This window comes from Pongo abelii, chromosome 19, assembly GCF_028885655.2.
Source record: "Pongo abelii isolate AG06213 chromosome 19, NHGRI_mPonAbe1-v2.0_pri, whole genome shotgun sequence".
Lineage (NCBI taxonomy): Eukaryota > Metazoa > Chordata > Mammalia > Primates > Hominidae > Pongo > Pongo abelii.
In genome coordinates this window covers 20,600,447-20,614,574 of record NC_072004.2, presented here as the reverse complement: position 1 = coordinate 20,614,574, position 14,128 = coordinate 20,600,447, and the positions used below count along the sequence as shown (strand labels likewise).

General features: G+C 53.2%; 2 protein-coding genes across 14 annotated transcripts in view; one reads left to right on the top strand and one right to left on the bottom strand.

Annotated features, from left to right (window-relative positions):
• The window catches only part of MAPK7 (mitogen-activated protein kinase 7), a 34,234-nt gene that overhangs the window by 17,417 nt on the left and 2,689 nt on the right, over positions 1–14,128 (bottom strand). For 6 of the 12 annotated variants that reach the window (XM_054535530.2, XM_002827129.6, XM_002827128.5 and 3 more), the window contains 4 exons: positions 12,502–13,580; positions 11,728–12,407; positions 11,248–11,381; positions 10,653–11,116 (listed from right to left, as the gene is read on the bottom strand). In XM_054535530.2, coding sequence (XP_054391505.1) covers positions 10,963–11,116; positions 11,248–11,381; positions 11,728–12,407; positions 12,502–13,580 — 2,047 coding nt within the window. In that variant the 3' untranslated portion in view covers positions 10,653–10,962. Of the gene's footprint in view, positions 1–10,652; positions 11,117–11,247; positions 11,382–11,727; positions 12,408–12,501; positions 13,581–13,686; positions 13,705–14,128 lie in introns of those variants that run through there. The other 6 variants (XM_063718426.1, XM_063718427.1, XM_063718425.1 and 3 more) reach the window with 2 other exon arrangements.
• On the top strand, positions 4,340–10,749 carry MFAP4 (microfibril associated protein 4). 2 transcript variants are annotated; one of them, XM_002827131.6, is made up of 6 exons: positions 4,340–7,024; positions 7,338–7,416; positions 7,712–7,866; positions 8,744–8,840; positions 8,917–9,099; positions 9,489–10,749. In XM_002827131.6, exons 1-6 carry the CDS (start codon positions 7,019–7,021, stop codon positions 9,734–9,736), a joined length of 768 nt encoding a protein of 255 aa, XP_002827177.1. In that variant the 5' UTR covers positions 4,340–7,018; the 3' UTR covers positions 9,737–10,749. The 2 variants fall into 2 exon arrangements, with proteins under 2 accessions (XP_002827177.1, XP_009249662.1); XM_009251387.4 differs by having other exon boundaries at positions 7,004–7,024; positions 7,395–7,416.

The window sequence follows — 14,128 nt, the reverse complement described above, 5'->3', positions numbered from 1 at the left end:
AGACATCATTACATATGTATAAGACTAGCTAAAGTAAAAAATAACGACAATACTAAATGCTGGCAAAGATATGGAACAGCAATCATTCATTGCTGGTAGGAATATAAAATGGCACAGATACTTTGGAAGATAGTTTGGCAGTTTTTTACAAAACTAAACATAGTCTTACCATATGATCCAGCAATCATGCTCCTTGGTATTTCCCCAAGTGAGTTGAAAATGTATGTCCACACAAAACCTGTACACAGATGTTTATAGCAGCTTTATTCATAATCACCCAAACTTGGAAGCAACCAAGATGTCCTTTATGAAGTGAATGGATAAATAAACTGTGGTACATCCAGACAATTGCATATTATTCAGTGTTGAAAAGAAGTAAGCTAACACACCATGAGAAGACATGGAGGAAACTTAAATGCATATTACTAAGTGAAAGAAGCCAATATGAAAAGGCTACACATTATTATATGATTCCAGCTATATGACATTCTGGAAAAGATAAAATTATAAAGTTCAGTAGTTGCCAGGGGGTTAGGAGGAGGAAGAGATGGTTGGCAGAGCACAGAGGATTTTTGGGGCAATATATAATACAGGATCAATTTAAGAGATCCAATATCCAACTAATAAAATTATCACAAACAGAACAGAGAAAATGGAGGAAAGAAACAGCCAAAGAAGTAATAGAAAAGAATTTTCTCAGAACTGATGGAAACAAACCTCCACTCGCTGGCCAGCACAGTGAAAGAGAAAAGACTCAACCCCAGGACTCATCAAACACAGGGCTAGGGACTGCTGTTTCTCCTTATACGGCCTCCAAGTACCCCTCTTATCCCAATTACACACATGCATTTGTTTATTTAAAAACAAAAAGACCTCTAATCTGTATGCTTTCTCCCCAGTTACCTAGCATCTACACATCAAAGTAAAATCAGGAACCTAAGTTACATTATCTCAATATACCCTAATCCCAAAGGCCCTTGGGATCAAGTTCAAATGTTTTAGCCTACATTCAACACCCTCCCCATCTCTAATCTGCCTCTTCTCTCTGCCACATCCTGAGCTCCATCAACTGATCTTGTCCCAAACTATAAAAAGGTGGGGAGAGACACTAAATCCCTCCTAAAACCTTCCCCCATGTTACAGAAATAAGACAGTGTTCCCCACCACAAAATGTCTGTGTCTGCCCTTGGACACAGAGTTTGCCATTACCATCTCCACACTACGGCCTTCTGGACTACGGCCTTCTGGACATGCCCTGTTCCAAACTTTGGCCCCACTCCTGCCACCTTCCTGCTTCATTTTTCATAGTACTTATCATTTCACTTTACTTTTCTTTCTCTTCTGTAGCTCCAGGAGGGCTGGAGATTTTGTCTTGTGCACGGTTGCCTATAAAGGGTTAAAGAGTGTCTGGTGCTTCGAAGATGCTTGTTATGGGATGAATCGTGTACCCCAACATTCACACTGAAGCTGTACCATGCAGTACCTTGGAATGCGACTATATTTGGAGATACAGCCTTTAAAGAGGTAGTTAAGGTAAAATGAGGTTACGAGGATGGGCCTGATTCCAATCTGACCTCATATTCCACAGCACCCACTCGAAACACCACATCTGTGTCCTGCCAAATGATGACTGTGCGAGCCCCTGCCCCCTCTCTTCTCTCCACCTCGGGCAGCCCCAGGCTTCACCCCTGTCTTCCAAACAGTCGTTCTCACTTTGCTGCAGCAGCGGCCTCTGGGAAAGGGCCCTTGGGTTTGGGCAGCTCAGCCTGTCAACCCAAGCCTGTCCTTCTGGCACACAGCCCCTCTGTCTTGGAGCCCTTTTGCTTGGCCTGGGTTGGGGGGACCCACCGTCTCTTCTCCCTAGGTGCTCTCTGCTTTGATGAGTTTCCTTCAAAAACTCTCCTCAGGCTTCTCTAGCTCCGGATACAGGAGGGTGGATAAAGGAGCAGTCTAGCTGCCTGCCAGCAAGACACACAGGGAGGTGTCTGCACCTGCAAAGAGTATAGGGGTCTTGTCCTTAGCTGTTGTCCAAAACAACAGAAAATGCTCCACTCCACAGGCTGCTGTGCTTTTAGAGGAAACCAAAGTAAGACCTTGAGTCAGTCAGGGTCCTCTCAGGAAACAAAGGGTGAACTCAGCTGTTCGAGTTTGTTTTTTTTTTTTATTCAGATAATTTAATGAAGGGACTATTTACTTGGGTGTGAACATTAAGAAAACCAACATGGGGCATTGAGGCATCCTGGGGCTAGCAAGGATGACAGCCCTCATCATCCCAGCCTGAGGGGCAAGGGGAGGAAACAGAGTTACTGGAGACAGTGAGGGAGGTTATGGCAGGAGATGTCATCAGGAGGTGGGGGGGAGGGGCGGGGGGGACAGCGGGCACAGCTACAGCCAAAACTGCAGTGCTCATCAGGACAGGAGCCGGGCAGAAATACTTCAACCTCTCTCTTCTCCCATCTCCTGCTGGTGTCTCCCATTAGTCAAACCCAGCTGGAAGCCAGGGGCCATGGAAACTCAGCGATGTCCTCCCTACAGGGCAGCCCCCCCACCGGGCACAGAGGAGGATGTGGGTGGATCAGGGAACGCAGAGAACAACCAGCACAGGCCTAACCCAGGGACGGAAGCCATACCAACTTGAGCAAATATCCTACCAAAATGACATCGAGGGAGCACAGGGGGTCATCCGTTTTTACTGAGCCATCTGGGTTTGACAATATTACAGCGTACATTACAATGACTATTACAGAGGGTATTTAGTGGAGACTCTTTTGTACACCTGCAGCCACTTCCCCTCCTAATCTCACACTCGTTTTCTGTATTATAATCAGGAATGCCTCTCTCCCTGAATCAGTCCAGTTTCCATCAAGTAACACTCAGCTTAAAACAACTTGAGTAGGATTTAATAAAAGGACTATTTGCTGAGGTGTAAGCAGGAGATGGCCCCCTATCTCTGGGCTGGTAACACCAGGGCTGTCAACACCCCTAGACCTGAAGTGGCAGAGGAGGAAGGAGTCGCCCACAGTGAGTCAGGAGGCTGTATGGAGATGGCTACCTGGCAGGACTTGAGACTGCTGGCTGAGAAACAAAACCAGCCTGTGGGGACTCTACAAGGAAGGGAATGAATATTCCTACTTCATTCTCCTTCCCGCTGAATCCTGATAGGCTCCTCATTGGCTGGACCCAATCAGAAACCAGAGGGTGAGGCTGGCCTTCCGGGGCCCAGGGCACTATGGAGAAAGGTGGGGAGGCAAATGAAAGGTGTCCAACTGCACTCCCCCTGCCAAGGGATGCATAAAACAACCCAAGCAAGGCCAGTGGGATGGGCCCTCCTCACTCCTGGAATCTGGCAGACAGACAAAGCCATAGCCCTGTGCATTGAGCAGCATCAACCCGACATTATCCCACCACAGGACCCCCACTGAGGGCCTGCTTTCCAGAGCCCAGGGCAGCCTCAGCTCCCACACACCCCTAGTCTAGACTCCCAGCAAAGCCTCCCAACAAAGTCAGAGTTAGTGTCTGTTGTTGGCAATGACAGAATCTAGACACAAACATCTTCATGCATGTGAGTTGGGGGTCTCTTTCAAAAACATCAGCAGGCAGAGCAAACTGATCACCGGGAGGGCTGAGAACCAAGCTCAGGGCTTTGCAGCCCGAGCCTAAGCCAGTGTCACTCAGCATTGTGCTTGCCAAGCCACCACCAACCACCCAGAGAAACTAGGACCCAGACAGCACTGGGGTCACCATCGCCCCAGGAATGGATTCTTCCTGCTCTTGCTTCTCAAATCACTTTCTCCCAAAATGAAGCCCAGGACTGTGCATTTTATCAGCTAAACCAAGGCCATGTGCCTTCAATCAAACTGCAAGGAACCCTGGAAATGTGAACACCCAGCACTCTAGTTAGGAAAGGAACACCCCAAACGTGGGAAGAGGTTTCCCAACCTGGGCAGCCAACAAGTAATGTCCCCCAGCTGCATCTGTAGCCTCTTCAACATGTCAGAGTATTTCCTCCAGACAACATCTTAGAAGGATTACCGACTCTGGGTATGCTATTACCAAATTTCTTTCCCACAAAAGTTAAACTAATTTCCAGCCACATCCAGTGAACACAGTGCCTGCTTTGCTGCACCCACACACATTATTAAATTTTTTAAGGAAAAACTAATTGGCAAAATGTAATTGATACCTCGTATCTTAATTCTCTCTTTTCTAGGGGGAGAAGGAGTTTCTATGTTTGTTCATTAGTGGTATTCTCCAAAAGTCTTCAATACTTGACTTTGGACCATTTTAGTATTTGTTTTGATGACTGATTTTTTTTCATTATTTTCCCTTTTATAGACTTGTGTTAAAATTAGCTGGCATTTGCTGAAAGAAGAGATCAGGATTAGATTCAGCTGTGTGTAACAGGAAAAAAAAAAAACACCAGACACTTAAAGTACATAGAAGTTTCTTTTTCTCCTGCATAAAAAAGGCCTAGAGGAGGGCAGTCCAGGGCTGTTTTTGGACCGACACCACAAAGTCGTGAGAGGCTTTGCCAGTTCCTCCTCTGCCATTCCCTGATGAGGCCTCATCTTCCTCATCCCCACTGTCCAAGGTGGCAGCTAGAGCTCCAGCCATCACATCCAGCAGGACAGAGGGCAGGATGAAGAGGGACAAGCCACCTACCTTTACAACATACCTGTTGGCATCTTATTGGCCAAAATTCAGATGTGTGACCTCACCTAGCTACAAGGGAGGCTGGACAATGAGCCCAGATAAAAATCATGATCTTACTACTGACGACTAAGGGAAGAATGAGTAGTGAGAGCCAGCCAACTGTCTCTTCCACAGGCAAGGATACAAGCTGTGTTGAAGACAACCCATTCATATGAGAATCATGATGTTTATGATGACGATGACGATAGCTAATATTTACTAAATAGCTGCCATTTGTAGGCACTGTTCTAGGAACTTGATATGTATTACTTAATCCTTACCACACCCCTATGAAGTAAATACTATGACTATCCTCATTTTACAGAGGAGGAAACCAAGGCACAGAGAGACTAGGTAATTTTTGCAAGGTCACCCAGCTAACAGACAACAGAACCTAGATTTGAACTGAGGTAGCCTGACACAAGACACAACTATGAATAGAGGCAATCACAGAACCAAGTCAGGGAGGCCAACTGGGGCTTTGCCAAGGGGCTTATCTATTGACTCAGGAGTGGAGAGATGGGACCTAAGCCAGAGCTGCCTCATCACTTTGCCTTTGAATATTTCATGTGTTCATCCATTCAACACAAATGTCCTTTTGTAATACACCTTACATTTGCAATTCACTGTCCAAAATCTGTGCTTGCCACTCCTTGTGGGGCAGATACTGTATCCTCAGCAGCCAGCATTAGCCTATAGCACAGCGCTCAAAAGATATCTGTGAGCCAGGTGTGGTGGCCCTGTAGTCCCAGCTTCTCGGGAGACTAAGGTGGGAAGAACATTTGAGGCCAGTTCAAGACCAGCCTGGGCAACATAGGGAGATCCCCCCATCTCTACAAAAAAAATTAAAAATTGGCTGGTGTGGTGGCACACCTGTAGTCCTAGCTCCTTAGGAGGCTGAGGTGGGAGGATCACTTGAGCCCAGGAGCCTGAGGCTGCAGTGAGCTATGATTGCACTTGGGCAACAGGGCAAGGCCCTGACTCTAGTATCTTATCTATATATAGATATAAATACGTGAGTGACTGTGCATGTACATATCAAGCCTACTCTGTGCCAGGCTCTGTGATGGGCACTAAGCATGCAGAAATGAGACACAGACCCCGCTCACTGGCCCTTATGGCCAACAAAAGGAGGCAGATGAGCGGGCACCACAGGGAGCAGCACAAAAGAGTGGGGACCTCCATGGTGAAAAGTCTGGAGTGGCTGCACTGTAGTTTATGAGTCACAGCAATAAGGGACAAGGTCCTCAAGGTAGGCCAGAGACAGACTTGAAATTCCTTTCATGTCCAAGGTGAAAAACCTCGCCTCAGCCCTGAGGCAATAGGGAGCCATGAGGCTTAAGCAGGGTGACATAATCTGAGAGGCCATCTAGAACAACTCTCCTGGTAGTGTGCCAAGGATAGGAGGAGAGAGCCCAGAAAGTAGGGAGATTCAGATGAAGTAGAGTCTGGGAGGTGTGGGAGCCAAAGTGAAGGGTTTGGAAGAAGAAAGGAGGGGTGGAGTGAGGAGACACAAAAGAGGTCCCATAACCGGTGCATGTGAGCCAGACAGATGGGCCAGGGAACTGTGGGAGGGGAAAAGAGTGGGCCTGAGGTGGCCAGAGTGAGGGGGGGCTGGGGAGGGGGGCTGGAGAGGGGCCCTGGCCTGAGCTGGGGCAGACAGAGCAGTTGGACGCCAGCAGCCTTGTGCTCATGGCTCAGAAATGTCCCAGGCCTGCCAAGAAACTGCTGCCTCTGTCCCCCCACCAGCCCCAGCCAGGCTCCCACATCAGGAGCTCTGAAACTGTCCCCTCAGCCTTCTGCTTCCCCAGAGCAGGCCTCCCCTCCCCAGAAGCCAGGCATATGACACCCCCACTCTCCCTCAGCCCTCCCCCTCAATGGCTGATGAAACACAGGCCAGGGAAGGAGGGGAAAGAATAAACAGACATCTGCGGGGGGGCCCATCAGGAAGTAGGGGGCAGGCTGCGGCGGGCTGGGGCTGCCTGGGGGTGCCAGGGGGCCCATAGGTCTAGCGGGGTGGGTGGCAGATGGCGGATAGCGGATGGAGCGGGATCCAGGGAACAGTGGGAGCCAGCAGGGAGTTAACGTCTGCAGTACTTTGCCCAACAGGACTAATGAGACACAGGTGGTCCCCTGGCTCCAGCCCCACCTCCCAGCCCCCTGATAGTGTAAACTGATGCTGGTTGTCTGGGGTGGGGAGAGGGGGGTTCTGCAGCTACGGGAAGGGGGGCGGGGCTGGGGAGGCTGGCGGGGGCCCAGCACATAACTCTGGGCGGTTGCAGTCTGGGGCCGCAGACACCCAGCCACTCTGAGCAGAACTGACAGCATGAAGGTACGGGGCCCAGGGTGGGGGGACTCATAGCATGGGGGAACTGAGCCCACTCCAGAGGCCCCTGGCCACAGAGGGGACTATGAAGGCACAAGGAGTTCTCTTGAAACTCGTAAGCTATGAGAGTACATAGCCTGTCCCAGAGAATGGGGTTACTTGGCGGGCGGGGTGGGGGGGCGGGGAAGAGGGGCCAAACGGCAGGAGAGGGATTCAGGCAAGGGCACTATGTGCACGCATGGTGGGGGCAAATGCAAAGAGAACAGGGGGTCTCTGGAGCTGGGAAGGGGCTGCGCTGACCCTGTCTGCCCATCGCCAGGCCCTCCTGGCCCTGCCGCTGCTGCTGCTTCTCTCCACGCCCCCGTGTGCCCCCCAGGTCTCCGGGATCCGAGGAGATGGTAAGCAGCCCCACACTCACAGACGCGGCCTGGGCCACAGGTTGGGCAAGAAGAGGCTGGACTGTCAGAACAGACTGTCAGGGCCGAGCCCCAGCTCTACAGGACTCAGGTTCCTCCTTTACAAAATGGGGCAGATGGATGACATGAGCATTGCTCATCTCCCTTGAAGAAATCTTCCACGACTCCTTGTGTCAAAGTCCCCCAGCCCCAGGGACTGAGGCAAACCTTGGGGTGCTGAGGTGTCAGTGATGCCATGATCCCACTCTCCTCACTGTCCCCATGTCCCTACCCCCAGCTCTGGAGAGGTTTTGCCTTCAGCAACCCCTGGACTGTGACGACATCTATGCCCAGGGCTACCAGTCAGACGGCGTGTACCTCATCTACCCCTCGGGCCCCAGTGTGCCTGTGCCCGTCTTCTGTGACATGACCACCGAGGGCGGGAAGTGGACGGTGAGTGGGAGGAGGGAACGGAGGCCAGAGCTGGTTCTAATCCCAGCCCTGTGACCCTGGGCTTCACATATGTGAACCTCAGTTTCTTCATCTTTAAAATGGGGATAATGATATCCACAGCACAGCTTCTGAGCAGCTGCCAACACTTAATTCTAAGTGCCTGAGGCAGGTGTTTGTTTGTTTTGAGGCGGAGTCTCACTCTGTCATCCAGGCTTGAGTGCAGTGGCTCCATCTCAGGAACCTCCACCTCCCAGGTTCAAAAGATTCTCCTGCCTCAGGCTCCCGAGTAGCTGGGATTACAGGCATGTGCCACCATGCCCAGCTAATTTTTTTTATTTTTAGTAGAGATGAGGTTTCACCATGTTGGCCAAGCTGGCCTTGAACTCCTGACCTCAGGTGATCCGCCCGCCTCAGCCTCCCAAAGTGCTGAGATAATAGGCGTGAGCTGAGGTAGGTTAATGCACATAAGGTTAATGCACATGAGATGAGTAGGTGCCCAGCTGAGGTAGGTTAATGCACATAAGCCTCACAATAATCCTGGGAAGTAGTGAGGAGCTAAAGCCCAGAGAGGTGAAGTAACTTGCCCAGATCCCACAGCTAGGCACTCGAACTCTAGAACGCCTCCCTCTTAGCCTCTTTCCTGCCTCTATACGAAACCGGGTATGAAGAGCCCAGGTGGGTGCTGGCAACTGCTCCACAGGGGGCCTGGTGCCAATGTGGATGTTGTTTTAGCAACCCTACTCCCACTACCCCCCCAACTCAGTCCTTTAACAAACTGGCCACAGCATCACAGGGTCCATGCTTGAGGTGGGCAGGGCAGGACCAGAACCCTGCCCATTGGACCCTTGATGATCCAGTCTCATCTTCTCTGCTCCAGGTTTTCCAGAAGAGATTCAATGGCTCAGTGAGTTTCTTCCGCGGCTGGAATGACTACAAGCTGGGCTTCGGCCGTGCCGATGGAGAGTACTGGCTGGGTAAGGCAGGGACTAGGTGGGCTGAGGGGCTGCCCCAGGGCCAGGTCCTTGTTGACCAGCTGCCCCTCCTCCCCAGGGCTGCAGAACATGCACCTCCTGACACTGAAGCAGAAGTACGAGCTGCGAGTGGACTTGGAGGACTTTGAGAACAACACAGCCTATGCCAAGTATGCTGACTTCTCCATCTCCCCGAACGCGGTCAGCGCAGAGGAGGATGGCTACAGCCTCTTTGTGGCAGGCTTCGAGGATGGCGGGGCAGGTATAACCCGCTGTTAGCTTTAGGAGGGGCTGCGAGGGGAAAGAAGGCAGGGCTGGCCCCGCCTAGTCAGCCCCAACCTCCTTCAGGCCCCTCCTTCAACCCTCCTGGGTCTGGAAGGGCCACAGCTGGCTCCAAACCAGCTCAAACCAGCTTGGGCCTCAGCCCTGGGGAGCAGCCATCCTGGCCCTGCTCCAGGCAACTCTGTGGCGGAGCAGCTGTTTCTCTTCATTGCAGAAGCACATCTACCCAACATCTGGCTCAGGGAGGGTGCCCCCATCCCTCCAGGCTGCCACATGATATCTCTCACAGTCGTCATTGTCACCCTCTCCAGGCCAGCTCGGGGCTCAATTCCCTGCCTCAGCAGCCCCAACCCTTCTCTCCTCTGCCAGGTGACTCCCTGTCCTACCACAGTGGCCAGAAGTTCTCTACCTTCGACCGGGACCAGGACCTCTTTGTGCAGAACTGCGCAGCTCTCTCCTCAGGAGCCTTCTGGTTCCGCAGCTGCCACTTCGCCAACCTCAATGGCTTCTACCTAGGTGGCTCCCACCTCTCTTATGCCAATGGCATCAACTGGGCCCAGTGGAAGGGCTTCTACTACTCCCTCAAACGCACCGAGATGAAAATCCGCCGGGCCTGAGGGGCTGGCCCCCTCAGGCCCCTTTCCTCCCCTGGACACCCATGGTCTCCATGAGTGCTCCCTCTGCTGCCCGTGATGCATGCTTCTGCTGATTCCTGAGCACCAACTCCTTACAAGGGGGCCTTGTGGCTCTCAGCCATGCCTCATCCCTGTCACACACCCAGGGCATCCATTCCTAAGCCAGACCCGGCTCCCCTACACCTGAAGTTATGCTGCCAGCAGCTCCCCAGGCCTCTTCCGAGAGGCACATGGTTCTAGCCTGGACCTGGCTGGGCTCCATGAGAATGAGTTACCTCCACCCTGTCCCAACAGCTGACAGCCAGGAGCCACTCTCCCAGCTGCAGGCCTTTGTGGTCCATCTTGTCCCGCTTCCTCACTGTGGACCCCTGTCTGGGCCACCCTAGTGTGCTAAGCTGAGCAGTGCAGTGTGAACAGGGCCCATGGTGTATTCTAGGCCACAGCCCAGCACTCTTCTGGCTACTCTCAAACCATGTCCCATCTTCAGCCTCCCTCCCACCAACTTACTCCCCTGTGGTGAGTACCGTGGAACCCCAGCTCACCTCACTATCATACTCAGCTTTCCCTGATGGCCCATCCCAGCCCCTGAAGCTCTATGCCAAGAACACAGCTACCGCACACCACCCTGAAACAGCCACAGCCAAGGTAGGCATGCATATGAGGTCTTCCCCATACCCTCTGGGGGTTGAGAGGTTTAGCCACATGAGGGAGCAGAGGACAATCTCTGCAGGGCTGGGAGTGGGTAGGGACTGAAGGTCTCAATAAACCTTCAGAACCTGAATGAACTGGCTTCATACACACGAACATATTTGCTTATCCCCCAAATGTAGGCACCTGGCTCCTCCTTGCTCCCCTACTGATGGTGTCCTACCCCGAACTCCAAAAATTACACCTGGAGTCAGGTGCAGAAGGGAACCTTGTATTTCACAGGCCTCATTTTGATGGCAAAAAGACAGTGTAATAACATAATAATAATAAAAATATAATACTGAAAAGGATTGTTCAGGGGGAGTTGGGGTCTCCCGATCCTGCCATGGCTCGGTGGTGGCTCAGGTGGCTGCTTAAGGCTGAAAGGTGGGTCTGAGATGAACCTGCAGAATAATCCAAGCCGAGCCTCACCTGCTGGGTCCAGGGCTAAAGCCTTTGAGAATGCTCCCATGGATCCTGGAACTAGGTCTACCGTGGCAGCAAGGCACAGGCTGTGGGCCTCAGGGGTCCTGGAGGTCAGGCAGGTCAGCCAGCAGCATTGGGGAGTCCATCTGGATCTCACGCTGCAGGGACTCAATATCGGCAGGGTTCATGCCATGGCCTTCGAGCCAGTCAGCAAGCAGGGAGGCTGAGAGAGAGGCTGAATCTGCCTGGCTGCAGGGGAAGGGAAGGGAGGGGTACTATTAGCCTAGGCTGGACCCTCACTCATCCCACAGGTGCACGTCTCCTGCACCAGGAACCTCTCCCCACAGTCCCAGTCTAGGAGCTCAGTCCAGCCACCTTACCCATCCTGTGGCGCATCAGCCACGCCCATGTCGAAAGACTGGTTTAAGAATTCCTCCAGGTCAAAGCCAACACCGTAGCCAGCCCCACTGCCCTTTGGTGTGCCTGAGAACACGGGGGGCAGTGGGTCCTCCACCTGCAGGGAATGACAGGTTACAATGCAGACAGACTGAGGTCTGCAGGCTACCCTGTCCCAATGCTGCTGACTACTCCACCTGGATATCTGGGAGTGCTAACACTAGTCTCGGCAGTCAGTGAGTGCTGGCTGGCCCCATCTCTGGGCTAGGCACTTTCCAGGCCATATCTAACTTGTCTCCTAACAACCTCTTCATTGCCATTATGCTCCTTCTGTGAGCAAGGAGACACATTCAGAGATAAAGCCCCATCTGCTGCTCAGTTTTTGTGGAACACGGACCACTTCTTGAACCCATTTTCCTTTGGCCCAGGCCCAGGTGTCCCCATGGACTGTGCCTCCCTCTCACCTGTGACTTAGATAGCTGCTGGGTCACAAGATTGACATCAGGTGACTCTGACATGGAAGACTGAGGGGCTCCCGCGGCGTCTGGAGGTGGCAGGCCAGGTGGGAAGTAAGGCAAAACTCCTGGGGTGCTGGAGCCAGGCAGCCCAGGGGGTGGCACAAGGGACTGGGGAGCCAGGAGGCTGGTGGAGGTGGCAATCTGGGGTGGCGCAGGGACAGGGATGGGCCCAGGAGTGCCAGTGGGGTGGGGTGCAGGGCCAGGGGGTGGGCAGGCAGGCTGGGGTACAGGGCCAGAGGTAGAGCCCGCAGGTTGTGGTTGCGGGCCAGTGGGCTGGGCTACAGGGCCAGGAGGAGGACTGGTAGGTTGGGCTGGGGTTGGCGTTGGCACTGGGGCAGGGGCCGGCACAGAGGTGGGGGCTGGGGCTGGGGGCCGGGCCATTCGAGTCCAGCGTTCCAACAGGCTTCTGTCATTGTCACTGAGCACTAGTCCAGCCAAGGGGTCAGTGGAGGGGCCCCCAGAGGCCCCAGCCCCCCGTTCCTTTCGTTCCCGCTCCTGCCGCCGTTTCTCCCGCTCCTTGGCTCGTTCTTGCCGCCTCCGCCGCTTCTCCTCCCGCTCCCGCTGGCGCTCCTGGGCTGTCACCGGCTTCCGAGGCTCAGGAGCCTCCAGGGGTGCGCTGGGGCCATCTGCGGGGAAGTTGGGCAGGGGAGAAGGTAAAAGCCTGAAGCCTTGTCCAAGTCCAAGTCTCCCCTCTGCCCACCCGACCTGCCCACAAGGCACCTCTGAGCCGGCTCCTCAAAGACTTGAGCAGGGCAGCTTTAAGGGCAGCCTTAGTATTGTCTGAGATGGCACCCTCTTTCTTCGGTGGGGTAGGCTCACTGGCTGGTGGGGGTGGCTGCAGGGTCAGATCAATGGTGTCAGGTGCAGGGCCGGGGCACGGTGGCGGGGCTGGTGGTGGAGACTCCATGGCACAGTCCCCACTGGGAGCCCAGGGACTGGGCATTTCAACATCTGGACAGCCAGGCTCACTAGCCACAGGCTGTAGAGAAGGCTGGAAGCGGATCTGTTGGCGGATGCCCTCACGCCTTGCATGGAAGTCCTCAATTTCAGCCACAATGGCCTCCTTAATGCGCTCCCGAGTGAGGGCTTCACGGTCAAAAGCAAAGTCAAAGGGCGGGGCACAGTCAGGCTCATCATCAGGATCATGGTACTTGGCCAGGAAAGGGTGGCGAAGGGCAGCAGCTGCTGAGATGCGGGCGCTGGGCTCAAAACGCAGCATGCGACCCAGCAGTGATAGGGCCTGGCGGTCGGCACCTGGGTACACTGTCTCCCAGGGCACAGGCTGGCGTGGTGGCAAGCTCTGGATATAGGCCCGCACCCTCTCAGCCCCCACAGCCTGAATCACAGCTGGTGATGGGGTACCCAGCACCATCATGATGAGCTGTAGCTGGTGTACGTAGTTTTTGCCTGGGAAGAGCTGGCGCCGGGCCAGCATCTCACCAAAGATGCAGCCCACAGACCAGAGGTCAATAGCCTGTGTATACTCATGCAAAGAGAGCATGAGCTCGGGCGCACGGTACCAGCGCGTGGCCACATACTCAGTCATGAAGTACTGATGTTCAGCGGGCGAGGTGCACAGGCCACGAGCCATACCAAAGTCACCAATCTTCAGCTCACAGTTCTCATTCACCAATAGGTTGGAAGGCTTGAGGTCACGGTGGATGACCTGAGCCGAGTGCATGTACTTCAGGCCCCGCAGCAGTTGGTACAAGAAGTAGCGCACGTGTTCCAGTGTGAGGGGCTGTGAGGAGTGGATGATCTGGTGGAGGTCGCTTTCCATCAGGTCCAGGACCACGTAGCTGGAAGGGGAAGGAAGGAGAGAAGCATGGGTTGGCCTGATCACACTCCAGGGACAAGTCCCATCCTCACCACACCCTTCCGATTCCAGACAGGTAACAGCCTTACCCTGGGACCCCGTAGGGGCTGACGGCATGGTATGGAAGAAGAGCATCACGTTTTAGATTCTCTACGACTTTTCCATGAACTTGGTTAAATCACTTTTGTCTCCAGACCTAGTTTCCCCATCAGATAAAAGATGGGGTTGGACTACACCAGGGCTGGCCAATAGGTTTCCTTTTGGGGCTATCTCCATTGTTTGGTAGTGGCAGCTTGAAGAACTATGATGAAAATTGACCAGGCTTGTCCACTGTCTGTAGGAAAGTGTTCTGTGATTGATTAGTGAAGTCTGCTATGGGAATAGGAGGATGTGGTCATAGTAGGAATGTCCTACATTTGACATCCTATATACTAAGATTCTATAAAACTGTAAAATCATCTGTACACTTCTTGAGGAATAACAGTTGTCCCTGGCAAAACTCTAAAGGAGAACTGGTCCTAGAACTGCGGG